At 39.6% G+C, this 27,573-nt stretch overlaps 2 protein-coding genes across 2 annotated transcripts; both read left to right on the top strand.

Moving 5' to 3' along the window:
* Positions 1–5,246: 5,246 nt before the first annotated feature.
* LOC118431406 (hyccin-like) lies at positions 5,247–11,940 on the top strand. The gene is made up of 13 exons (XM_035842614.1): positions 5,247–5,323; positions 5,788–5,848; positions 6,267–6,365; positions 6,723–6,857; positions 7,040–7,084; positions 7,443–7,523; positions 7,695–7,816; positions 8,255–8,350; positions 8,526–8,639; positions 9,340–9,427; positions 10,084–10,258; positions 10,804–11,255; positions 11,695–11,940. The coding sequence occupies exons 2-13, from the start codon at positions 5,792–5,794 to the stop codon at positions 11,836–11,838; spliced, it is 1,608 nt and encodes a 535-aa protein (XP_035698507.1). The 5' UTR covers positions 5,247–5,323; positions 5,788–5,791; the 3' UTR covers positions 11,839–11,940.
* A 2,817-nt stretch (positions 11,941–14,757) lies between these two features.
* Positions 14,758–27,444, top strand: LOC118432302. Its single transcript, XM_035843841.1, has 15 exons — positions 14,758–14,988; positions 16,814–17,491; positions 17,746–17,892; positions 18,423–18,569; positions 19,090–19,239; positions 19,649–19,786; positions 21,717–21,842; positions 22,371–22,481; positions 22,771–23,079; positions 23,431–23,648; positions 24,436–24,505; positions 24,929–25,032; positions 25,709–25,931; positions 26,757–26,865; positions 27,297–27,444. The coding sequence occupies exons 1-15, from the start codon at positions 14,934–14,936 to the stop codon at positions 27,442–27,444; spliced, it is 2,733 nt and encodes a 910-aa protein (XP_035699734.1). The 5' UTR covers positions 14,758–14,933.
* The last annotated feature ends 129 nt before the right edge of the window (positions 27,445–27,573 follow it).

Genomic DNA, 27,573 nt, shown 5'->3' with positions numbered 1-27,573 from the left:
TGGAAAGATGAGTCTAATGAAAAGTAATGGTTAATTTGTGTTCATTTACCATTTTGCTTTTTTGAGAATAGCTCACAGTATTGATGTGATTTTATGTAATTGAGTGTCTGTTGCAAAGAGAAGAAAGAAAGACAAAGACCGAAAGAAAGAAAGAAAGAGAGAAAGAGAGAAAGAAAAAGAAAAGGCTATCTGCAGTACCATTATTAATCACTATCATAGGTCCTGCGTTGATAGTCGCCTTGCTACGTAACCATAATCTCATTAGCACAGATGTCCAATACAGAAAAGACTCCGAATTCATCAGCTGCAGATAACCTCATCAGCACAGTTAGCCAATGGTAAAAAGTGCATTTTTGTGACCAATGAAAGGCTAGAATCCTGTTCATGTTAGCCAATCGCAGTCCAGTGATTTTCCAATCGCAGAGCACATGCAGACCTTTATCTGGCTTGGCGACACATCAGCTTTATCACTTGCGGCCGATGAGCGCCAAGGAAGACCGTACGTGTCTCTTCTACTGAGACCTTTGGAAAAAATCATCCGAGAGTTTGCAGCACGGACTGAAGAGAAAAGTACATTTGACCATCATCCGACTTGTGACATCGATATGTTGACACAAAACAACCGAGACTAAAATGATTAGACGCGGCAATGCGACAAGGACTGATGAAGGAAGATTGGCCTGAGTGAGTTACGTTCGCGTGTTCTCCGTGCAGTCAGGGGACTTTGTCACAAGAAGCAAATCATCAAGACGAGGAGGCAATATTTCCGGGCTGTTGGACGGCACGAACGGCAAGATAAAGAACCAAATGTCCCCGTCTTAAAAGTGAAAATGTAGCATGCTGCAATATCATCTTTTGTGTATCACCAGAAACAATTTAGCAAGTACACAATGGACATGGTTCGTCCGCCTACCGTTTGAATCAAATCTACAAGCTTATACCTTGTATATTCCTGAATACAGCTTATAGAAGCCACGTTAAGAGAAAACATCGCTTGACGACACGTCAGCTGACTGACTTTGAGGTCATCAGCGCCAAGGAAGACCGTACCCGTCTGTGCTACGGAGACCTTAAGACAGAAGTCAACACGAGAAGAGTACACACAGATGAGACGCAGCACACGAAACCGTCAACCGAATAGACAATAGACGAAAATCGTCACAGAAGCGCAGAGGCAAGAACGGGTGAAGGAAGGTGCCAAGTGTGAACGTAACCTGCGGCTTGGCGACAAGAAACGAGGTACCACCATTTTTTCTGGAATCATGGACTTTACAATGGCATGGGGCGTTTGTTCTGAAGGCGAGACAAACGGCTAGGCATAGAATCGAACACATCTCCGTCTTTGATCTAAATTGAAAATGTACATGCTGTGATATCAATAACGTATGCATCATTGAAAAATAGACCATGTACGTTGTGTACTTGAAAACTTCCTGACATTTGAATGAATACCTTATTACCTTATATCTTCCTGTACTTACAGCCAAGAGAAGGCGCGTAAAGAGAACATTCCCCAACTGGATGTTCCGATGAGTTTAGAGATCAGCCGATACATGCATCAATCATCTCTACAATGACCTGATGGACATACCTCAGCCACGAGGTGAGCATTATCTGTGACATGTATTGTTTGTTTGGCGGCAGGCACTACTTAGAATTAGTTGTGTTGGTAGAATTCATGACTTGCATGAAGATGAAAAAATGGATCCTTTATATGCGCAGGTCTTTTGTTATTTGAAATTTGGTCATATGCATTTTTCTAATGTGTCCAGTTCTAATTGTAACATTCCCATTTCCATTTCGACAGCCATTGAGCCGGCTGTGTTTGTTGCAGCTGATGCGTGCATGCAGCATAGTCCTGCCAGGGAACCTGAAGAGACTGGAGGTATCAGCAATGATGACTCTTGACTGAACTTTCAATAAACACCTTAGCCTCAAGACAATACTCGCTTTGACAAGTTTAGGATCGATATAAGGACGGCTGTCACTGAAGTTAAACAGTTAATATCCATGCCAGTAACGTTATAGGCAATATTATTTGCGAAAGATTAGTTCATGGTAAGAGTGGTGACTCATTTTGCACTCAGGGCTTCGGCCAGTTTCTGTAGTGTACAGACCCGTTGTGTGGCTGATTTGATTTCTGTGAGTGTGTTGATGGTTGGGGTTGTATTTGGTGCTGCTGTGAAGTTCGGTCCTCTAGAAAACGGGGACTTCCCTGGTTCTGTTGGTTCATGACTGCTTGAGTTTGTCTACCATTTGTTGTCCTTTCTGTTTTATGTGGTGGTCAGTGGTCGTCGGGAACCTAGACCATTACATAATCTGCCTTGTGTCGTTATCTTGGGTCCCGAACCAAGATGACGGCACAGGGCCAGAAAGTAAGACAAGTGGTTGATAAGCCTTAAGTGGTTGTGAACTAACAGAACCAGGGAAGTAACTGTTCTCTAAAGGACTGAACTTTGCAGTAACTCTGAATGCAATTCTAGCTATTCTCATTGTCATAGTAACCAAATCAGTCATACACCGTACCTATGTACCATGAAACTGGTTGAAACGTTGTGTTCAAAAATGATTATCGCTCTCAAAATGTCCTGACATTCCTCAAGACGAAAACATTCTTTGAATGGTGGAATAATCTTGTGTATAGTTGTAAAGTTATTGTTAATGATTTTGTATAGAAAGCAAAGTGCACTATTGTACAGTCGTCATGTAATATTATACATTTGTATAAGATACATGTAGGTATACTAAGTGTTAGGAATAGTCTCTTATATTCCTGCTTCAAGTTAAAGCTCTCAATGAAACAATTCGAGGTTTGAAAATATAATGTTAATACCTGATTGTAATGTTACATATACTTTATGATAATGTAGTTGCCTTTTTTGATGACAGCAAATTGATTTTCTTGTTTTGATTTTGTTTAGCATAGAGTCCATTCCAAGACACCATGAGGGTTTTTAGGCGATATTTATAATTAGTCTGAATTATTTTGAATAAAAGAATATCTGAGCCACAATAATTAAATTATTTTCAAAAAATTGACTAAGAAAATACTCATTTATTTGAATTTCTTTGAATATTTTAGAAACATTTTGAAAGTAACTGTACAAAAATATCTTTATTTAGAATAATTGTGAAACCTCTCTGTGATTATTTCACATTTACAAATATTTATAAAAAATGGTAAACCTGGCCAAATGGTAAAATTAGTTTATTGCCCCCATAAAAGTAAGCCCTATTGTTGCATCTGTATATTTTTAGATTTCACTGCTGGATCCTTTGTGGTGGGCCATTGTTGCATGACACCCAACCATACTTTGCAAGGATGTGTGAATTGCTATCTTCCCAGCCCACCGAACCATTTACAAAAAATGGTAGAAAATGGTAAATAATGGTAGAATGCTGTTATCATTATTTAGAAACCATTAGAAGTATCCAATTCCACACCATTAATATTTCCAAAGTTTTACAGGACCAGGGAAATATTTATAAAGTTGAAACAGTGTTAACAATATTTCTGAAGTATCAAATGTCCTAGACATATAATTACAAAACTTTAAAATCAATTCTAAACAATGGCAACAAACATCCGCATGGTGTCTTGGAATGGACTCTACCTCCTTAGGTGACTTAGTCTTTTGTTCTTAATTAGCCTTCCTATTTTTAATTAGCCTTCCTATTTGATGTGCTTTACTTCTATTCTTGTACAAAAATGTTCAACTGGTTTAGAATTCAGTAGATGTTGAGACTGCCCTTGTGTTTTGTAGAGGTAGCTTGTAGCCTTTTGTGCTTGAAGCTCTCTCGAAATTTTGGCTGCCAGTATTAAGGCTTAGGCTGACGTTGACACACAATACACATTCACACAAACTAATGTACTAACACACATGTACACACGCCCTAACATAACACATTAACAATACAGATGCCATAGCCTTGTATCGCAAAGTACCTTTCTGGAAGACTTCAAGTACACAAGGTTCTAGCTGTCTCTATATCATGCACCGACAGTGTCAACATTTACTAATTGTAAGCTTTGGTCATATTGGTCATACAGGAGCTATGAGAGCAAAGGTCTTTTTCTCTTTAAATTTTGTTAAAAAAATCAAATGTAGTACAACAAATAGGCACCTAAGTATGCTTATCTCCAAGCAATTTAGATCGATTTGTATAGTTTATTTCTGCAAAAAAATACTGTCAACATTTGCTTTTGAATAAAGTTTGAAACAAGGTGGTGTCGTCTTTATTTAACCTGGTGTCGTAAGGATGGTACCCAAAGTTCGTGAAATGAAGGGTTCCTCCCAATGTTACCCTATTGAGAAATGGATGGTCCCTTCTTCCCAGCACTGCCAAGTCCTAAAGTTAGGCTGGACAAGGCTAGACAAGTTACGCATTATACATCTTTTATCTCTACAAGTGGGCAGAGTCACCTAGTAGCTATGGAGATTCAGTACCAATGTTGACTGGAGATTCAGTACCATGTGAAAATGTTAAAACCTTGCCCGTAAGTCCGATGAAGGTAGCCATAGTCAACTAGAACTACACCCAAGGCCAAAGTTACATGTAAGTTAAGTAATATCACTGATTTCATTAAAATTAAGTTATTGGTACCAGCTTGGCACATTTTTAACGTAGGTAGGGCCCGGTGTATTCGCAAACACATCTTTCATATGCTATACACTGTAGGGTGTGGTCAGTACCAAGGACAGGTGTGATTGTTAATGGGAAGACGACCGACACGAACGCAGACATATGCATGTTTGCATTTGAATGGATGGCGTTCAGCACCAAGGAGATGAATCCTTTCCCTTATATAAATTTGATGATGAATGAGTGCAGCTAGGTAGGAACCCCGGTTAATTTTTTTAAAACACGTGCACATGACGTTACCTGTGCGACTGCACGCAAGAGACAGAGCCACATACATGTAGTTCGCAGTTGATGCTGCGCTCCCCCTCCGAATTAGCAATAGCCTGGTTATCAATCGTATTCTCGCTCCGAATTTGCCACAGAGCTGTAAGATGGGTAAACCAGAGATATGTGATGGGTGGTACTAAGCCAGGCTACTGACCAGCTGTGCCACTAAGCAAATATTTCATATAACGAAGATTAAACCCACAATTGTCTCATTATTCACCACACGAAAGCGTTATTCACCACACGATTTCTTCAGCTGAAGTTTTCACGGTCTCACAGCGACCCCTAGTGATCAGACTTCAAAATGCAGGCATTTCGGTTTGCACTAAAATCGCCAGGCGGCGCTGCTATCCGGTCCTCCAGGGCGCGTCAAGGTGGCAAAGGTCACGGAGGAGCCCCTGCCGCTATCCAGGTGAGTTGAGTACAAAACATCACCTGTTGTCCCCTGTGCAGCTGCTGAGAGGTAGGGAGCATATAGAAGAAGACGTTTAATGTATGGGCTGCTGTAAAATCACTTGAGTCCATGGATAACGTGAATTTGCGAAATTTTTTGCTGTCTTTTTTCCATAGGCTATTGTCCCAGTATTGGCGGGTGGGAGGGGGGCGTGGTATGTTTCGGTGTAAAATTTGCTCTTATTTTAAGATAATTAGAGCGGAGATTAATCATTGATTTTGCCACTGTGTTATAAAATTACCATCATCATAAAATAAGATCAGTTGTGTGACCGAACTCTGTGTTTTCTACACTGAAAATCAAGTTGAACCAAATCATCATCAAAGGCTATAAACATGATAACTCTGGTAAATGTATTATGGTAGTCAGATGTTGAGTGTTACCAGCAACTGAGTTTGTCCCTTTCCAGTAAAACTTCGCAGCATCATGGTTGCCATGGAGACAGTGTCAAAGGTCATCAAATCCTGGCTTGTTGAGTACAAGGTTAGAAATAGTATACAGCTCAATAGTATTAGCTTATATGTATAACCTCTTTGGTTATACATTAGCCTATTATGTATAATCATTTTTTGGCGTATGTGTATAACCTCTTTGGTAGTTGCATTTTAATCCTTTGTTAAGTGACTTTTCTGTAAAAAAAATAACAAAAGACCTACAATATCACAGCCTCCTGGCTAAGAGGTTGGGCGTTTGCATCCCAGTTGTTGTCCCTCACCTGACATGCATGTGCATGCTACACAATGTACTTGTAAGGGTTATCAGCTCTTATTATTTGTTTGAGTGCCATCCTCCGTAGTGACGGCAGGCTCAATCCTTTTCTTGCTAATCTATTGTTAATGTGTTGTTGCAATGGTCAGGCTTTCTTATCATAGTGTAATAACTTATTCCATTGCTTCCCCAGTCTGTGGTAAGCCTGCAGGATGGGGAGTACATCTCCAAACTGCACAACAACAAGGAGCTGACAGCAGCCCTGTACAAGGTGCTGCACCAGGAGAGTGAGGTGGGGCATTTCCTTACATGTTCCATATATACTGGTACATGTTACATACCTGTACATGTTATATTTGATTCTGAGGTAGGGTCGTGTGGTCAAACTGCTGGTTGTTTGGCCCAGAAGCCAGAGGTCCTGGGTTCAAATCCTGTCATGCTTCCAAACTCCTGCTCTTGGGAAAGACAGTACTTAAAAAATATTCACATTTGAAACCTCCCAGTGTCGACTTTATATCCGTGAATACTGTTTCATGAAAAACGGAAGACAGACATAGATTATCCCTCGAATAAAGGTGATTCAGTACTAGTGTTAATTCCCTCTTGCATTGTAGTTGAAATTACATTCAAACTACTGTCTTTTTCTCAGCTGTTGAACGAAGTGTGCCCTCAACTGTTCGACTATTTCCGAAGCGGACACAAAGGGCTGTACCAGTTCACTCTACAGTTCACACCTGCACTCATCGGTCACTACCTACTCAGTCTGGCCCGCAAGGAAAGGATGGTCAGTACTGTAGTCCTTTCACAAACATATATAGGTAATAGAAATAGATTGTTTTTAAACTGTCATCAGATGCCTTGTTTATTATATAACGTCTTTACTCCTACTAAGTTCAATACTTATATCTGATATGATACTAGTTTTGCATCAGACTGATCGAAGTCATGTGTATTTTGTCTATACAGATGAGTGGAAGAGTGGAGGCCCTACTTCTGGGAATGTACAACTTGGTAAGTAAGTAGAAAGCAGAAAAATTCTACTGAAAGTCTACATGTACATGCTTTGGGGTGGCGGAACTGAACCACTGTATCTCTTCTGTATCTGTATAGCTAGTATACCCACCCTTCGGCATGACACATGCACCAGCTTTTCAGGCACGCAGTGCAGCAGCAGCTGGTTATGTTACACTGAACGACCTGTCATACCTAACCTTTGCACATTAGACTGTAAACGTTCTTTAAAACTAAGTTTATTTTGCAACCAGCTACCTAAAGCCTTCTCTCCTGGTGTCAGAGGACTGCGTACAAGAAATGAAAAGTCTTATAACCTACGTATACATGTACTAACCTGATATAACTACTCTTACAGGAGGCTGTAGACTCTGGAGGACAGCCCACCAGTAAAGTCTTCACTGTCCCAACCATGGCCAAACCTTCCCTTTACCATGAGGTAAGGATTAAGAGATCAGATTTTTCCATTGACTCTAGCACACTTTGATGGAAGTTTTCATTGTAGGTAAGTCCACTGGAAATACTGTGAATTTCGGCTCTAATTTGAAATTTCACAATTGTTTACAAAAGAGATGTTTGTAAATTTGGGCTGTATTTTTCCTATGACTAGCCTGTAAACCTGGCGTCTGTGGCGCTCACAGAGACGGCCTTGTCCAGACATGAACAACAGGAGGTCCGGGCTACACTGTCTGCACCTCACCCTTACTTAGAAGCTGTTACTGCACACAACAGGTACAGTCGCAACATTTTGTGCAATTCTAGGAGTGGGAAAAACAAAGTCATCTTGTATCAGGTTTAGATATTCCATTTTTCCAAAGTTCCTATACTGCTGAAAATCACAATAAAGTTGGCATGTCACTGTCCAATGTAATGGTACATTTTCACTAAAAAAAGTATGCTCCAATCTATTGAAATACAGTCAAAGCTGTCTATAGCAGCCACTCAAGGGACTGATCATAATTTATAGATTTATTCAGTAAATAGTTTATACTATTAATGTCCATAGTATGCCAAGCACGACTGATAGTTATGCCACAGTGCATCTGTTATTCTTTGGCCACCTTTCTTTTATAGACAGAACTCATTCCCACAGTTTATCTATGACTCTTTTTTTTTCTACAAAGTGTAGCTTGTTTCTAAAGACAAATATGATGTCTTTTCCCACCCCAGGCTGAGTATGCTGACCTATGTGCTGAGCAGATATAACGCAGATATCATAAACATGCCTTCTGACTCTAAACTTTCACTCTGTCAAGTGGCATCAAGGTACGGGTATTATTATTACAACTTGCAAAATTTCCAGATGCTTGAATAACTGCTTTTTGGCATGTCTTCCCACCTGGATATCTGACCTCATTGATGTATGAATGTTTTTTAAATTATGATAAACAAGTTTTGAATGAGTTTAATGTGTTAATGTACTTCTTTCTTTACCTTTCAGACTCAGTACCATACGAGGCAGCCACACTTCCAGTAGTGAGGACGGACCTGAGCCCAGAGTGCCACTGTCTTCTGCCTTCTTGGTAGAGGTTCTGGCTGGTCTGTACCAGACACTGTGAGTCAGGTTACCTGAAACTATTAAATGCTATTATTTCAGATATACACTATATCAGACACTGTGAGTCAGGTTATCTGAAGTTTATCTTCATTCAGTTGTAACATGTATTCATCTTTATCCGTGGGGTAACCTATATCTGTTGTTTTAGTAACATGGTATCGAGGAACATCAGTACGACGGACTGTGCTTGTGGTTTCTAATTGCAATATTTTTAAAGTACTGCAGTTTGAAACCACTGTCCATTGACCTGATATCCCTAAATACCCAGATACGGATATAGGTTACCCCCCAGATAAAGGTGAGCTAGTATTGCATGAATGTATGTTAACTAAATACTATCATCAGTGTTGTTGAAACATGAATTACCTAAAACTGCTATTAATTCAGATATACTAAATTGTACAGTTACACTGTTCAATTACCAGTCTCAAAGTCCTTCTACAGCAACAGTTTCTTTTCAAGGACTGCCAGACTATTATGTAGGATTCTTTCATGAACCACTGAAATCTAACTATGTGGAAAGTAATTTGGGTTGAAATTATTGTGTTTTCTCCCATGTAACTCTATGGCATCTGCCGTCATATCATATTCAAGGTGTAAGTATCGTTAAATTTGCTACATCATCAAGCATCGGTGTAACACATTTACTGTGAATTTGCTCTTTAAAACAATGTTTTTTTCTCTGAAATGTCCCCAGGTACACAGGCCACTCTGAGGCAGCGCGACAGGCGGTAGAAGATGTGCACCAAAGGGCCAGATATGAACTCTTCCCTGAGGCTCTTATGGTAGGTTCTGTGTAGGACATTTCAAACTTCTGTATCATGGAGCTCAGCCAAAGTAAGTAAGTTTGTCACTAGAATTTTTATCATGTTGGATATTACTCTTCTGCATTCATGTATTTCTTCCTTCAAGACAAGAGCAGCTGTCTTAACTCTTGATATCTAACAGTACGTAAGATGAGAACCATGTATGAACAGGACAAACTATGTTTTCTTTTTTCTGTAAACCAGATACTCTACTTTCTACTCAGTCTTTTCCGGACTATGACAAACTACGCAAAAGAACTTAACGACAAAAGATTACAATGCTAACAGATACGAAATTACATAAAACATAATGTTGCAACTTAGTAAATAGTCAAGTCCAGAGTTCAGTTCAAGGGTCTTTATTGTCGATGGCCACATGCTGTCGGTGTCTCCTTTCAGCCTCCTAAACAGATAAAACAGGTAAACCAGATAGTGAGTGAGGAAACCTTTAAGTGTGATATGTTTGATCTGTGATCTTTCAGTGAACATCTGCAAAGCTGTTGAGAGTAGACTGCATCAAAACTGCGTAGTTTACATTTAAAATGACACAAGATACATATGGTAGTAATCTTACAATTACCTATGTCTACATGTTTAACTTCATTACAGTAAAGTTGGACTTTTTCGCACTTTAGATGAGTAATGCGATATTGGCGTCGATGAAGAGAGAGACTCCCTGTCCGGACACCCCGTTAGTCACGACCATCGTCGGCCCGCCGTCGTCCCCCCAGCTCCCGCGTACGAGCTCGCCAGCACGAGTCACGTCAGGAAACCTTCGCAAGTACAGCATTCGCCGTAAACCTATAGAAGGTAAGCTTGGTTTAATAGAGTCTCTGTGAACAGTCTTAGATTAGGATGCTAGGAATGTGTTAGGGTAGATTTTAAGTCAGTCCATTAATATTTAGTGACATGAATGGAAGTTGAAAAGTTCAGGTTGTCTTTTGAAGGAAATTAATATCTCTTCTGACAGAAAACTTGATTCTGCTAGATTCCTACTCTGCCCAGGCATAGTTATGTTTATCTTGTGATACATGTACTTTAACATGCGAGTTACTCTTTGACTTCTATATAACTGTCACCCGATAATGACTCAATTTTGCCTTCCTGTCCACTGTCACTGATATGGCATTTTATGATGGATTATTGACATCTTAAAAAAGAGCACAGTACAAAAAATTTTGATGCGTTTTATTGTAGAAAAAGTATTTTTGGATCAATAAAAAATTTCCTTTGTGAAAATTTCTTTTAACTTAATAGTGTGGAACATTAAAGTGACAACTTCACAGTTTTACTGTCCCCTATTTTTGAAACCAGTTGTTCTAACATGCACATAAAAAACTCTTGCTCTTTTTCAGATGTTCTAGACGATAAACTGCAGACAAATGTAATGGTAGATGGACGTGTAAGCAGTACCACCAACACACCAAGTCCTGGCAAAAAGGGGAAATCCGACAAGGGACCCATAGAAAGGAAAGGCAGCGACAAAACGAACGACAAGAAAGCAGACGATTCCACAAAAGGATCAAAGAAGGACAAAGATGGGAAAGGAGAAAAAGACTCTGAGTCGTCATCACAGAGAGTTGTTTTTAAAGACATTCTGAAGAGAGCTGAAAGTAAAGTACAAGCAATGACATCTTCTAAGGAAGAGAAGAAGGTGGAAGAGGTCAAGGGTGAGGCAGAAGGAGTTGAGAGTGATAGAGGAAATGAGAAGGTTGGAGAGGAGAAAGGTGCAATGGAAATGGAGATTATGAGTGTTACGTCTGTAGAGGAGCAAGAAGCAGCATCGACTGCTGCTGAACAACTCCAGGTAAATAACTAGGTTTTGTAGTTAATGCTGTACATGTATTTATCTTTTAATTGAGATTTACCACATAAGATCAAAATAATTGATGCACGATTGTTACCTTTTCAAGATGTCAATCTGGGGACCGGATTGTAAGGTTTGATCCATTCACACAGAGAAGGACCCCTACTCTTTTTTGATAAGTGCGTAGGGTTCTTAAACATCGGCTGAGGGTGCGGCTCTCCTGGAAGGACATTAAATGGAGGTCCCATGTTTGAGGAGAGCCACACCTCGAGCATGTACAAAGAACCCACCACACTTATTGCAAAAAGTAGAGGTCCAGGCACCAGTTGATTTAATTGATCTGCCCGTATATGCAGCTTACAACTGTGTGTGTACCATAGGGCGGTATACTGGGTATGCATTACAGACAAATGTCTCTATGATTGCTTCCTATCTACAGAAAGCCAACCAGGGCAAGCCAGCCATCAAACCAGCCAGCCATTCCAGACAGCTGGTCACCTCCCCCAGCAAGACCCCACCACACTCCCCACACCTCTTCGCACAGATCAACGAGTTCATCGACTCTGAGGATGTCAGTAATTAAGGACTATGTAAACAAAAGCAGTATATATACAGTCAAACCTGTTCATAGTGAACACTTAATTTTTAAAAATGGTAAAAAAAGTTCTGCTGCAGTATCAAGGTCATATACCAGGGGGCCCAAAATCAACCTTGACCTTCGTCTTCCCAACCCCTACCCACATACCAAATATCATTGTAGTCCATCAAGAGGTTTTCAAGTTATGATGACCACAAATATCTGGAAACACAAACACACACTCAGACAGACACACAGACTTGGAAAAAATGGTACCTCCATTTTTCATGGAGGTCAGAATTAGATATCCGAACTAGGTTGAAGATGTAGATTATTGAATGAAAGACCTTTATTGTACATTTATGCTCCAACAAGCTAAGTACAGGTCGTAGCGATTATTAAGATACTGGTGCTCACTCTGGACAGGATCATTCATTCTTGGGTCAGTGGGGGGAAAACAGTCCAAGGAACCACCAAAAAATGGCCAGGTGGTCCTTATGCAGAGGTCACAGTAGTCACTAGAACAGGTTTGACTGTACTTGCAGATACAAAATGTACTTTGAATTTGTGATGATGATGAATATGTGAGCTTTGTAGCTGCGAATGAAAATAAACAGATTGTACACTGTAAATATGAGATAATAATGTTACTTTATGATCCAAATGTTAGCCATAATTATTGTTCTGTATTGAAATGAATGAATGAATGGAACTGCATAATGTAGACTTTGAGTATTTGGTAGCAAGAGCCACACAGCATTCCATTTGTAAAGGCTACATTGTATGAATTGCTTTTATCACATCTTGTATGTATCGATAGATATGTCTTTAGCAGCCAGCAGTAACACTAATATAATAAGTGTAATTTGATATTCATTTATTTATTGAAATTGCAACAATACTACCTGGCTGATCCTAGGCACCCAGACACATGCAATATATGTATATACAAAGTCACATTGAATATGATATAGAATATAGTCATATTGAGTATGATAAAATATCTTGAAAGTTGTATAATGTGAAATGATGAGGCATAATTTTCAGGATTGTGTAGGTTAATTGCATGTCACATTCACAGTTATAGTTGTGTTGGTTGGTTGGATCTAGGGACTAAGGAGTCATATAAACATGCTTATGACTCAAGTATAACACTAGTTTCTGCAGGGATATTAAACCTAAATCTATTGTTTAGAAAAAATTCTGTTTTTTAAACAATGGATATAGGTTACCATGAATGAAAATGCTGATAAAAGTGAAGTAGCATTACCTGACAACTTTTAGGTTCAACCATTTTGCACAGTGCTTGCTTCACAGTTATGATAGTGTAAATTTTGAACACTCTTTACAGTATATACGCTCTCCAAGTGGGTAGCAAAGTTTAAAATAAACACAAATGTTGTAAAGATGCTGAAAAGTATTGCAGTGCGTCCAGTTTGTCATGTGACGGAAACTTTGCATTCAAGACAATTAGTGATTGGAAAATCAAGTTAAGTTGAAAGGCTCTACTTTTAGCTTAACTTAATTTTCCAATCACTAAGTTGCATTTTCCCACACTAATGCATTAAAGTGGATCAATTTCTGCAGCACAGATAACAATGGAACAAGAGAAAAAGTGCGATTTAGAAAGATGTAGCAGTAGCAACTACTATCCTCTTAATGGAGGTTATGGAAATCTTTTACAACTAGGATGAATTCAGTAGCTAAAGTCATATTTCACTTAGTCATTTTTCATTCATTCATTCAATCATTTCCTGTATTTTTTTTACTAAAATATGGAATTATCCTGGTATCTATCCCTATTGTAGATTAAATGAAAGTCCTTCCTGCACCCAATGGTGGATAAACCGGCATCCATCTTTGATTCAGTAGCCCTGGGCCACACAGATTTGTGAAATCACTAACGTAAGATAGAAATGGACATAAAGTTCAGCGCAGTAGTGGTCTGTGTGTTCAACTAACATGTTCATTCCCAAATTTTGCATACTTTGAAGCAGAGAAAGTAGCATGTACCATTTTAAAGTCTTTTGTATGACATTTCCCGGAACGAAAACTTTACGACCTAACGTTACCAACTGCAAGGCGAACACTCTACCCACTGGGCCTATTTGTTAGGGGTCGTTTTAGGACACCTAGGAGGCTAACCCCACTCAATGGAAAGAGATCCCATGAATGAAAAAATTAATATAGCAAAATCTTTTTTCACGATGTGAAAGTCCTAGTGATACATGAATGTGAGATTCTGGTTGCGTGCATTTCAACTTCTCCACTTCCCCAGTGCTTGAAACTTTAGTCCACCGTGTGACAAGTGCATGGTTGACAGCACTTTCGGCATGTGACCCTGCGGCCCAGCATACCAGGAATTTCCCGCAAAATACCTGACTTATTGGCAAAGCAGTCCGAGTGACTTTTGTTTATACTTTTACCGACAAAATCCCGCTGTATAAAACGGAAAATCACCACGGCGCCCATTCTTTTTCCGGTTTATACACAAACTGACCTGGATAGCCAGTCTGGCGTTTTTTGCCCTTCGTCAAAGTTTGTGGCCCTTTGTGACTGAATTTGAGAGAATAACGTATCTGTAGCTAAGAAATAGAGATAAAAGTATTATACATCTAGAAAATTTTAACGTAATTTCGTATTTTTCGAAGGGTTTTTCGAACTTTTTTTGCTAATGGAAAATTTACAAGGTATTTTCTCTGCCACCTGTTTAGTCTTTGACGTATTTGTTAGGCGCCCCCTTTTATGGAGTGGTTTAGTCTACCAGAACTTCCGGTTTAGCTCGCTGGTCATCTGGCTTGTACCAATGCGCTGAAGTGAATAGTCGGTACTTATAAAAATTGAACTTAGGTCAAGTTCATGTGATAACTCTATCCATAAATGGTATTGAACATGATAGGGTGCTTATACTTCGCCATATTTTGGTGGTAAATATTTGTTTATTTCCTGGTTCCGGCGGGACTATCTTCTGCGGAAGTTTCCTGGTTGCGCAGTGAGACAGTCAAAGCGGAAGTGCGAGGCGGCTGGGTTGATTTTTAGCGGAAGAAGTATCACTTTGGGTCGAAAAGACGGACATTTTAGTCGGATTTCTGCTTCCGAAGATGGCTCCCTGGCCGGGAGCGACGGTTCTAGCCATCCTCGGCATCTTCTTGACCGGTAAGTCTTCAAGTTTCTCCACGATTGTCTCAGAAATGACCGATTTTGTCTACGAAAGTGAAAGGCGTGGCTAAGAAATGTTTTGGTTTCTTGACAGCCAGTCTGCGTTTCGTCAAATGTTTACAGCACGAAAAAAAACTCACCTACTTCCCGATTTCTTAAACATTTTGTAGCGTGAACCGAACCATTCTGTTTCCTAGGTTGACGTCCCATGCATTTTACCCGAAGTAATAATACGAAGTATACGTAGAACTCAGAGAATAGCTGGCTCTATATGCCCCCCTCCCCACTATTTAGATGATGGAGGAAGTCTATTAGTCAACGCTATCATATGATATGTGAACTATGACGATCATAATTTTCATGTTATAGAAGTGTATAGTCTAACATTAGATATGTATGAAAAATTAATGAAGCTCATCAACTGAGCTTTTGCATTATTGATATGGAAAACATGTTGTGGGTATTTATTAGATTACTCTTGACTTTGTCAATGCATCTGCATAGATAGACTCTAGCATACATGTACTATTTAGCACATCTAGATGTTATATTCCCATACTTCATGTCAAAACACAGCCTTTTGACTGGATTTAGAACATGTTCTTGATGGCATTTCAGAGTGAAATGAGGCGGAAACAAGTGATTGGGTGCTGCTAATTAGCCGTATCATTTCCAAACATCCATCACAAATACAATGACATACAATATGTAGCGTGCTGTGGTTCAATTTGTGGTAATCATGCTTTTGAGTTACGAGGTCGGAATTTGCTCCTGACTAACTTTCATGCTACTGAATTGATAGGGGTCCTTCAGACAGCGCATTATGTTACAGCAAGATCTGGATGTTTGAGAAAAAATATACCTCTCAAGCACATTCAAAAAGCCATGACTTTGAAACTCTCCGGTATCACCCCAGACGTAAACAGAGCTTGAACTTACTGTACACAAAATTGGAATCCAGCCTTATGGTTTTTGGTTGTATGGTTTATTGACTACTTACAAAAGAAGGAAACAAACAAGAATATATAATGTAGCACATCTTCCATGAATGGTAGTTTTTTTTTCTTTTTACTAAAATTTATTGCTGGATCAGTACCTCCGTTACTCTATAAACTGAAATTTTTCAGCCTTTTCAAAGTGGTAAGAACTATAGAATCCAGTTGGTGTTGCCCTATTCCCCGCTGCTGTTATAGGAGATAAGCTATGATGCACAGTGGAAACATAATAGTATTGACAGGGAAGGAAGTTACAACAGGAAGAGCAGGGGGAAATGTGATATGTATAGGGAAAGCTCTGATTGTTTGTCAAAGAGGAGGTCAAAGAAGCAGTGATATATTATATTCTTGTGGTTTGGGCAGCGTGACTGTTTGGGATTTGTATTTGTATTTCAGTATAGGAAGCTTTGATGTGTATCCCTGCTCAGAGCTTGACTTATGATACCCTGGGTTTTACATACAACTGTATATGTAATCAGCTTTAAAACAGACCTTTTGTAGAAAATGTCCTATCACTGTTTCAAAAGATCTGTGGTTTCTTTTATCCATTTCATCTCCTTTTTTGAGCAAATGATCCACTTCAAATGATGCTGGACCGAGAAGTCTGAAGTGGCATTCTTTATCCCACCTCGTACTACGATACTGAACTGAATTGAATTGAATTGATCCACTCCATTATTTTCTAACATGTTTTCTTTTATGCCATCCATCCATACATTTTGTAGTTAAAAATTGGATATAGATATAAAATTGAAATATGTTTCTTATTGAAGTGACTTTGATTTCTGTCACAAATATTTTAATCTTGTTTTCTTTTCTTCTTTCAGGCGGACAGGTCTTAGCCCAGGACTGTGCTGATCTATATGATAATGGCCAAAGAGAGGATGGTGTCTTCCCTATTGGTACCCCTGCCTTCAATGCTCTTTGTGATATGACCTATGGAGGTGGTGGCTGGACTGTTATACAGAAGAGACAAAGCGGTACCCCAGCTTTTGACAAAACATGGTACGAGTATGTGAATGGATTTGGCTCTGTATATACTGAAGACTTTTGGCTGGGTCTGGACAGGATCCACCAACTCACTTCACAGAAAGCGTATAAACTTGTGGTCATATTAGAAGACTGGACAAACACAGTTGCACATGCAGAGTACTCCCAGTTTGCGGTCGGTGATGCCACCAGTAAGTACACTCTACAGATAGGAGGCTATGCTGGGACTACTGGGGACAGTTTCACTACTTCCAATGGGATGAAGTTCTCAACAAAGGATCAGGACAATGACAATGCAACTGTTAGCTGTGCAAACTACAACGGAAGGGGCGGTTGGTGGTATCCTACGTCATGTGGCCAGGGCACGTTAAATGGTTACTATCTAACCGACTGCAAAGAGGATCCAAGCAACCCCGTAGCATGTGAGAAACAAGGACTGATCTGGGCTTCATGGAGAGGATCAAACTACTCACTCCAGAAGAGCACCATGATGATCAAGCCAGCCCTGCCTATTGGTAATTGCATAGATGATTATGTACTTCATTTGATTGGTGTAGGTATACATGTGTGTCCTCATTAGTGCATGTGCAAGAAGACCAAGACTTAAACGTCTTTCTGTGTCCTTCACCAATCTAACAGGTGCTTTTCTATCAGTTTCTTTGGGTCAAAGAATTCTTTAAGTTATGTTTTTCTTAAGGTACTTATCTCTGATTTCTATCATTTCGGTGTTTTATTTTGTTTAACTGCTTCTTTTCATGTTAAACTGTAGAGGCATGTGGTGATGGTTTCTATGGTGCGAGCTGCAGAGAGTGTGGACAGTGTGCTAACGGTGATTTCTGTGACAAAACCAATGGGTACTGTCCTGACTCCAGCCCCCGCTGTGCCCCAGGGTATATGGGTATACGATGTCAAAGAGGTAACAGTTTATAGTGTTATGTACAGGAGTGATTTTTTACTGTGAAAAGTAGTGCGTGGGATGGGTTATGTTTTTATGGAACTGAATCTCTTAATGTGATGCAAAAGAGCTGCAGTATTTTGTCAAGTACAATGTATGGCCCTTTTCATTTTCCTCTGCCTTCTCTTTCATTTATTTAGTCATTCATTCATTTGTCTACCATCATACCCATTCATTTATTCATGCATTCATTCATATCTCTCTTCTGACTGCCCACTAGAGATCTTTCAGGAAAATGAAAGTGTGGGCACTGCGGGAAACAAAATCTAAATTCTTTTACTTTTTTCAGTTTTACTTTCCATGTATGATCAAACACTTCAATTAGATCTGAGTCTATGCCGTCTCTTTATTAAGATGATACCTTCTACTAAGTGCCTTCCAATAATATCTTGCATTTTGAAAGTGTTCTTTTTTTAAATTTCTATTCTTTAATCTTCATTAATCTTACCTATTTCTGTTCCCCTTCTGTTGTGCTGTGTAACCTGTACTAGCATGTGGTGATGGTTATTATGGTGATGGCTGCAGACAACAGTGTGGACACTGTGCTAACAGTGCTGTCTGTAACAAGATTTCTGGGTACTGTCCCTACAACACTCCCCGCTGTGCCCCTGGGTATACGGGTATACTATGTCAAACAGGTAACTCTTTCAAGTGCTGTCTGGAATTGAAAAGTAGTGTAATAGATTGGGTTTCTTCTTTAGGTCAGTTACAAATGGAGTTGCATTATTTCTACAAATATGGTGCTCTTTATTTTTCTCTCTCACTCTACTATCTTTCATCTAATGGCTTTCTCATCCATCATCTCATATACTTATTCATTCATTTCCTTTTTTTCTTATCTCTCTCTTTCCTTTCCTTCTTTTCCTTTTATCCACATCCTTCCAGGGCTTCTACTACACAGCACTGCTTAGAAGTTAGAAGTCACAGGAAAAATGAGGTTGATGGTACTGTGTGAAGTAAAACTTTCCTTTTTTTAGTTTTACTTTCCCTGCATGATCAAGCCCTCCCCAATACCTTTATCTCCATTACAGTAATACCTTCCATTGCTTACTTTTCAATATTGCTTTGTAATTATCCCTTTGATTAGACCCTTCCCATAATAAACCTTACCTGCTTCTCTTCCCTTCCCTTGTGCTCTGTAACCTGTACTACATATAGCATGTGGTGATGGTTACTATGGTGAAGACTGTAAACAGAACTGCGGACATTGTGCTAACGGCGGTGTCTGCTCCAAGACTTTTGGGTTCTGTCCTTATGGCACTGGACCTCATTGTACTCCTGGGTACCAAGGTGGACAGTGTCAAACAGGTATACGGTACCTCTAAATGTTAGATAGTTCAGGTTTAGGGTTAGTTGAATGCAGCTAAGCAACATCTCTTTCTGACATGGAAGCATTATAAGTTGCAATAGATAACTAAATTGTCAACCAAGCAAACAAAACTTGTGTAAAATATTATACATTCTGCAAGCTGATGTAGGGTATTTTTCATAGTATGCAAGTTCTTTTATGCATGTTTTAATTGTATCCTATATATTTTTCTTCCCAACATTTTAGCATTATACAAAGAGATTATGTGTGCAGAAACTGACAGCAAGATTTTGAACCAAAGGAATGCAGTGTATGGGGAGAAAATAGAAATCTGAAGATATTTCCCTTTTCATGCTTTTTTCAAATGTCATTTTTGTTGTTTCCTTTTTTGTCGTATTTCCCTTTTAGTTTGTGATGAGGGGAAGTTTGGCCCTGACTGTACCGGGACCTGCCACTGTTACTTACCCGATGAATGTAGCCTTGAAGATGGGAGATGTCTGTTTGGAGGGTGTGAGGCTGGGTGGAAAGGGCAGTCCTGTCAGGAGGGTAGGTTTAACAAGAAGAGCTGTTTAACAGACCCAGTATGACCTTAACAGACCCAGTGTGATCATTCAAGAGACTTTTGATACACAGCCTGGATGATCTACAAACCTGATGAAATTATTCCTGATTTGAATATAGGTGGACAGGGCAGTTCTGTCAGGAGGGTAGGTTAAAAAGAAGAACTGTTTAACAGAGCCAGTGTGACTATTCAGGAGACTTTTGATATACAGCCTGGATGATCTACAATTTATATACATAGTACAAACCTGATGAAATTACTCTCATGTCCCTAATAAACGTACCGGGACGTTTATTTTTTTCCCAGGAAAATTCCACCCGGTACGTTCTTATTTGGGACGGTACGTTTATTATTTTTTTGAAAATTGGGGCTTTGCTAACCAGGGACAACCGCATAATAAAAAGTTTGGGGTTTTCTGTCCATATGTCCGCAGTATTTTTGCTCAAAATTCACTATTTTCGGCCGAAGCTGCTCGGATTTCCCCTCCACTGTGACCCAAACATCCTAGCGATTATGTAAAATATCGGTCGATTTCGCTATGAATGTACAAACTAAATGTTATTATTGGGAAAATAAGCCGCCACACTGACGTTTTGAAGCGCAATTTTTTTATATAAACAACTTTTACAGTCTCTATTTACATCGTAAATGAACACACTGATCACATAATTTTAGCATGTACAGTATATTTCCGACCATGTGGTTCCATGCGCTATCGGCAGCGACAACGGGGCGGACGAATAATTCCTTCACATAAGAAACAACAATTAGAACCTTCTTTCCCTTGTAATGTGAGTTTTGGGGCCGCAAATTGTCCAAAAACAGCAGAAATCCGTCGCTAAAAACAGCTTTAAACTTGAAGAAAAAGACCGAAACTGATCCAACATGGCTGCCAGGAATAACACGCACTGACAGTAAAGCTAGCACCCTGTTGGGAGGCAGATTCGAATCACTAAAATGAGGCCGTAAACGGGTGAAAATGATTTTATTTCGGTGTAATGATGGGCACAAAATGTCATATATATTTTCAGAGTGTTGAATTTCAGAAATAATCATAAAATTTTCTAATTTTAGCGGTTTCTAGTGTCAAAATATAATCTGTAACATATTTACTATTTGTGGCCTGAATGTTGGGCTACTTCACAGACGAGCTCTCACAAAAACTTTGTGAACAGTTTGTGTCCATTTTGGGAGTGTTGATGTGTGTTTTAATTGGTGGTAATGTCTAAAACATATGGTTGAGTACTTGGAGCTATATTTATAATGATTTTATTGATATGCCAGTAATTTTAAGTAATGTACAAAATATTTATTATTATTATTATAACTATATTTACTTGCTTCAAGTTCTGAGTAGAAAATTCATGTAACGTTATCATGTAAATTTTCACTTGTTGAATTTGAAAGCACTGTTGGCCCCCGGTTAGGAGTCTGTATACCTTTCATTAGAAAATGGAGAAAATATTATAATTTGAACAAGATATATCTATAGTTATTCAATATTCATTATTCATACAGCTATATTTTGATTTGGTGATCAGGTATAAGTAAATAAAAATAACCTACCTGCTTATTATCTGCTTTCCCTTGAACAGAAGTAGCATGGACACAGTCTACATGTCAATTTGGTCATTTTCCGGGGGGTATGTTTATTCCGTGGGGTATGTTTATTAGATTTTGAAGATTTGTCCGGGGGGTATGTTTATTCCGGAAGGTATGTTTATTAGGGACATGAGAGTATTTCATGATTTGAATATAGGTGGTCTGGGCAACCTTGTCAGGAGAGTATAGTAGGTTTAACAAGAAGAACTGTTTAGCCAACCCAGATTTTTGGCACACAGCCATCTACCAACCTGATGAAATTATCCATGAATGGAAGAAGTCTTACTGGTATTTCCCCACTCTTTGCTCTAGATGTTGACGAGTGTCTGAGTCAGCCGTGTAAGAACGGAGCTGCATGTGTGAACACCCCACCTGCAGGCAGCGCTACCTACACCTGTAACTGCACACCTGGATGGACTGGAGCTAACTGTGATCAAGGTCAGTGTCAAGTTCTTATAATTGTAATTACTTATCAATGAGAGAATCAAGGTGGGAAGGTACATGACAGTGCAAAAGAAGTAGCTGAGAAGGAAAAGTAGGGGTCCAACCGGAGAGAGTGAATTAAACCTTATGGCTCAGTCCTATGCAGCATGTTCTTACTGTACAAAATTGGTGTGTTAAGGCAGTTTACTGGTCACATATACAGTTGTATGTGAAACAAGCTAAACAAACAAACTAAAAGAAATCAGCAGTGACAAACCATGTTGCAAGAAATAACTGTGTAATAGAACAGGGTCAATGTGGAAGACAGAGAGGACAACAGATACACTTGTTGGATAAAGCAAGCCATGTGGATCAGGAAATGAACTCAGGTCATGAACTGTGATGAGGAGGAATGCAAGTATTGCATTTGGGACCTTAATTAGGCTACCATAATCCCCTTGCTGCCTAATGTCATAAGGTAATACAAATAACACAGGATAAAGGTTAGGATATCTCAGAAAACATGTTGTCCTCTCCTCACAGATGTAGATGAGTGCCAGTCGAACCCCTGCACAGGAGGAACCTGTGTGGACAGACAGAACGGTTACATGTGTACCTGTAGTGATGGGAACATCGGTGCCCACTGTGACATAGGTAATGTATAACCCATTATTGGTGACAAAAAAAATTGGACCAATGGAAACCTTGGAATGAGTGTGTAGCCATATAAGTGATCTGGGTAATGGTGCCTTCTGATTGGTTGATACCTTTTGGCTCTATGATATAATAATTGTAAATTGACTACCCTTGTATTACCTGTTTTATTATGGTAGATTGAAGTAATTGTCTTAGCTACATGTTTATCATGCTGTCTATGGATTTAAAATGTGTTAACCAAAATAAAAGAGTGTTAAACTTCATGATGTTTTCTAATTCCTTCCAGATCCAGCCATGTTGGTACCAGGTGACCTCGAGGCTTTCACTGCCAGTGGTTCCTGTGGGAAAGGACGGTTGACCCTGCGCTGGAATCCACCTGCCCAACACCAAGCTGAAGTTACAGGCTACGACATCAGCTACAGACTCGCTGGTACAGGAGACTTGCCACAAGTCATCAGTAATGCCACAACTGGGACCACGTATGTGGTGCAAGATCTGCAGTCCTACACATCGTATGAGGTCTCAGTGAGAGCTCTGGTCACCAACGGTGTGGGTGCCTGGCATCCATGGGTCACCAAACGGACAAATTCTGGATGTGAGTTTGTTGTCTGTCTGTCATCCATTTTTCATGCAAATTTGTTTTTGTTTATTGAGAGTTAGTAGTATTCATTATTTGATTATACTGCTGCTTGGATCCCTGACACGGGTAGGCAGTACACTGCGCTTCCATGCGGCTCTGTCCAGTGGGTCCACCCCTGTTACTGTTGCCTATAATGTATGCATATTGTCAAGCAACCAATTCACTAAAGAGCCAAATTGAAGTAAAACAATACATGATGTGAAATAGTTTAAAAAAACTGCTAGTTAGGATCTCTTTATTTTGTAATAACATGTACATTATCAGTTCAATGTTTCACTGACATTTATCATAATGTATCTATTACAGATCCTACACCAGTCAGGTCTCTGCAACTTACCAACATCTCTTCAACCATCCTTGTTGCCACCTGGGTGGAGCCAGAAGCACTGAATGGAGAGTTGTACAAGTACGAAGTGGAACTATTTAGAGGTTATATAAAGGTGGCTGATAACAGTCTGGGTTCTGGTGACACCCTGCAAGTGAGATACCAGGGTTTGGTTCCAGCAACAAAATACACTGTCAGAGTAAGTATTGCATCAACTCTAACAAAGATAATTCAAAAGAACCTCAATGTCATGAGCAAGACATGTTAAGATCATGTGATGATCATGTGAACATCATGTGATGATCATATGATGTGTTCTTTTAACCTTATCCAGCTTCTGTTGCAGCCAGTACAAATTTGTGTGCATCTACAGGTATGCACTAGGGGTGGTTACCGGTACAGAAAATTCCGGTCCAGGTCCGGTTCAGGTCCAAAGGATCAGGTCCAGGTCCGGACCTGAACCTGGACCTGATTCAGTATGACTCATACCAATGGTACATTTCACTACAAAGAAATCTGCCTGGTGGAGTATTAGACTTACACTGGCATTTTAAAATCGTACAGCGCTAACTGCACCTCCTGTACGATTGGCTGTAAAACTTGGTAGAAATTACTATAAACTCTACTCTACTTCACTCTTGTTATTTTCTTCCACCTGCAAGCGCCAAAATGCGTGAATGGCTGATAAAATAATCTGTTTATTTTCTAATCGGTCCAACATCCGGTCCACCCAATTTTTTCAGGTCCGGTTTTTCTGGACTTGTCCAATAAGAAAAAACGGTTTTGTACCCGTACGCTGTACCGATACCCAGCCCTAGTATGCAGAGGGTAAATCATGCTGAATTAATTTTGGTCACATCTGTATCTACATAGCTGGTATAAAGGTAACCTTTTGGTGTAACACATTGCTTATACTAGCATCATGAATTTAAGTACAAATTTGTATCTTATAGTTATACATAACACATCATTTGCTTGTTTTTAAGGTGGTTCCATATAACCTTGGTCCGTGTAGGGGATTTGAAAGTAGAGCCAACAGCACAACCAGTGATGGACGTAAGTATAGAATATGTTAAATGTTTGTTGATTCATTAAAATCCTTCCCAAGCCTTTGGTGTGTAGAGCAGTGCCCATCTCCACTTCTGTAGCGACTATTTTTATTCTTTAGCCTAAACCTGCATCCTTTGCATGCAAAAGGAACACCCCTAGGCCATTGCATCAGCCAAATTGTGCAAGAAGGGAACTTCTAAAAAGTGATTTTGACAATATCTTCATTTACTTCAATTCTGTTACATGCATGTTTTTGCTTTCTAGCTAAATCTTTCCTTTCAATAGTGTTAATATGGCTAGCAATCAGCCATGCTAATGCTTGAATGATAAGTATCTCATAGAAGATGTTATGAAATTCTACAAATCAAAGAATCATTTTGTACCATTGCATCTCAATCACCTGACATTTTTGTTGCTTGTGTTCACCAGTACCCAGTGCTCCTAGAGGAGTGCATCTCTCCACCAGTCATATGGCATGTGTGCTACATTGGGAAACACCAGAGACTCCAAATGGCACCATCATCAAATACACCGTCAGTACATCCCTTACAAACATCTAAACGCTAGTTCACCTTTATCTGTGGGGTACCCTTTATCCGTCATATTCAAATACTGGGTATTTAGGGATTTTGAGTCGATTGACTGTGGTTTCAAATTGCTGGGGCCATCTTACAAGTGTCATGCAATTTTTTTTCCCTGTGAGACTTAGTGTGCCAGTAGACGAGAGGGTGGAGAAGGACGTGCACATCCCTCCTTCACCTTAAAAAGTCATGTGCAGGCCAGGCAAACGGCCAGTAATAACTGTCTGGTCTGCTTACCATTGTCTTCTGAGACAGATGGATGCCAACAAGATCAAAAGAGTGGCATACAGCTCTTTGGATACTTACTGTGGTTGTAGTATACTCAGCATATACTCTATAGGGTCATTTGTGACAATAATACAAAATAATAACATAATCATACATGTATTGATCAATTTTGATACTGCAGGATTTTGTTAATGTTTTAGATTTATCAGTCAATGGTTTATTCAAACAAATAAACACAAACATACACATATACATACAACAACGTTGCAGCCTGTTATACCATGCTGTAAAACTGGCTGAATTAAGTTAGTTTTAGTCTTTAAAAAATCTTAATATATACAACATAACTTTTATGAATTTATCATTCATCTATGCCATTTTTCTCCTACATGTATCACAGGTGCACCTGACTGCCATTTGGATAGATGCGCCCCCTGGCGCCCAAGCCGTGGAGTACAGCCAGGACCATTTCAACCCGTTTGTGAGAATGGGAACGTTCCCCATGAAGTACCTGACTCCAAACTCCAGGTACAGGTTCAACATGACGGCATCCACCTATGCTGGGATGGGGGAGTTCAGCAACTACACACCCAGCACCAATATGTGTGAGGTTCCGCCTGGGAGTAAGTACTAATTTAAATTTATTCTGGTCAATAGATCTAAAATAAAGAGTTGATACCCTGCTGAGACTTTGTTGACCGTCTGTAATCTTCCTCAGGACAATACAAACAAACCTGGTTGGCACCTGGTGCAAATGACCACCTCCAGACTCCAGTCACAAGCCATACTAAAATGCTCGTCCATTTTCACATAGTACATGTAACAGACTAACAGTTACTGTTAGTCTACTGTGTCCTCAATAACCAATTTTCTAAAGTTGTTGCCAAGTCCAGGTTTCAATGTACAGACTGGTCCTACTTTGCACTACAGCTATTAGATGCTGGCTAGGTATTAATTCTTGGGTTGTATCAGTGTATGGGTGACCAACTCTTCTTTTGGCATCTGCAGTCCAAGTTTTCCTGCAGGTTCATTATAACAAGTAACATGAGCAGCAAGCATGTCACCTCTGTGGGATGAAATTGAAAGTGAAAGTGATAACGATCAAGTTAAGCTCACTGAATGAAGTTAGAGTTGTTCTTTTACTGGTCATGACAGAAAAGACAGATGCAATGTGCAGTTTTTACAGGTTCATTGGGATATTCCGCTAGCTCTTTTTGACAAACATAATGAACAGTGGACCATGGCTTTATGTCCCGTTCTAAGGACTGGAACCCTTTCCGGTAGCATACATATCCTTTGAGCAAAACAGGCGGAATCAAACACTTACCGCAGGGCTGCTTACCACTGAACTACACAACAGTCGTTCTTTGTGTATTTCCCAAGGGGTTTATTGTAAACGCTGCATAGTACAAGCAAATCTCATAGTGTGTATCTATGTCCCCCCACAGAGCCCAGAATGCCCGCCCCTCCAGCGATGCCGCAGGTGGCTGAGGTCATCAAACATGACGGCTATCCCATCACCCTCTCTCAGGTGTCGGAGAGGACAGGACCTGTGGAGTAAGTACTACATGGGAAAGACTTGTGCTATCAGCAGAATTCAAGGGAATTTCTCCATCCAATTTGAGAGTTTTTTGTCATCTCCCAGGCTCAGAATGTTGTGTGCTTGTACACTCACATGCATGAAGAAAATGCAAGTCACACACAGACTCAGAACCATCTATTCTATCCATAGAATAGCTGCAAGTAACAAGAATGCTTCAATATTTACCTACCACTATACATGTACCTACCATTATACCTATCATGTACCTGGTCCAGGTAAGTGTAAGAAAATATAATTTGTCTGTTTATTGAATTTTATGTTCCATTTATTAATTTGTTCACTTATAAATTCACACATTCAGTCATTCACATATGTTCATTCATCAATACACATTCATTCATCTATTTATTTATGCATTGATTGATTCACAATCCTTTCTGCCCAGGTGTCAGCAGGTGCTTGTGCTGGAGATGACAGAGGAAATGTCACTACAGACACTTCCACCTGCAGACCAGCTCAAGGTGGTGTCTCAACAGGAAGCTACATCAGGCAACAATCTGACTGCCTATGTGGCCCTGGCTTTCCGAAGGTGAGATTGGATTTTTGTTTTGAAAATCAGGGTATGACTATTATATTACTTTTAATTTACCTTTACTAACTTTCATTAACTTTCATTGAGTTTGTTACTGAAGAAAGTGGTTGCTATTTGAATTGCCTCATCC

This window comes from Branchiostoma floridae, chromosome 15, assembly GCF_000003815.2.
Source record: "Branchiostoma floridae strain S238N-H82 chromosome 15, Bfl_VNyyK, whole genome shotgun sequence".
Classification (NCBI taxonomy): Eukaryota; Metazoa; Chordata; class Leptocardii; order Amphioxiformes; family Branchiostomatidae; genus Branchiostoma; species Branchiostoma floridae.
This window is presented reverse-complemented; position numbering and strand designations above follow the sequence as displayed.

What these genes read in the sequence shown, in the direction of transcription:
- LOC118432302 (XM_035843841.1), top strand. Translation starts at nt 14,934, where the DNA reads ATGGCTCCCTGGCCGGGAGCGACGGTTCTAGCCATCCTCGGCATCTTC. An exon ending in CCTCGGCATCTTCTTGACCG is followed by an intron (nt 14,989 to 16,813) that starts GTAAGTCTTCAA and finishes TTCTTCTTTCAG; the next exon opens with GCGGACAGGTCTTAGCCCAG. An exon ending in AGGTGGACAGTGTCAAACAG is followed by an intron (nt 19,240 to 19,648) that starts GTATACGGTACC and finishes TTTCCCTTTTAG; the next exon opens with TTTGTGATGAGGGGAAGTTT.
- LOC118431406 (XM_035842614.1), top strand. Translation starts at nt 5,792, where the DNA reads ATGGTTGCCATGGAGACAGTGTCAAAGGTCATCAAATCCTGGCTTGTT. An exon ending in GCTGGTCTGTACCAGACACT is followed by an intron (nt 8,640 to 9,339) that starts GTGAGTCAGGTT and finishes AAATGTCCCCAG; the next exon opens with GTACACAGGCCACTCTGAGG. An exon ending in CTGCTGCTGAACAACTCCAG is followed by an intron (nt 11,256 to 11,694) that starts GTAAATAACTAG and finishes TCCTATCTACAG; the next exon opens with AAAGCCAACCAGGGCAAGCC.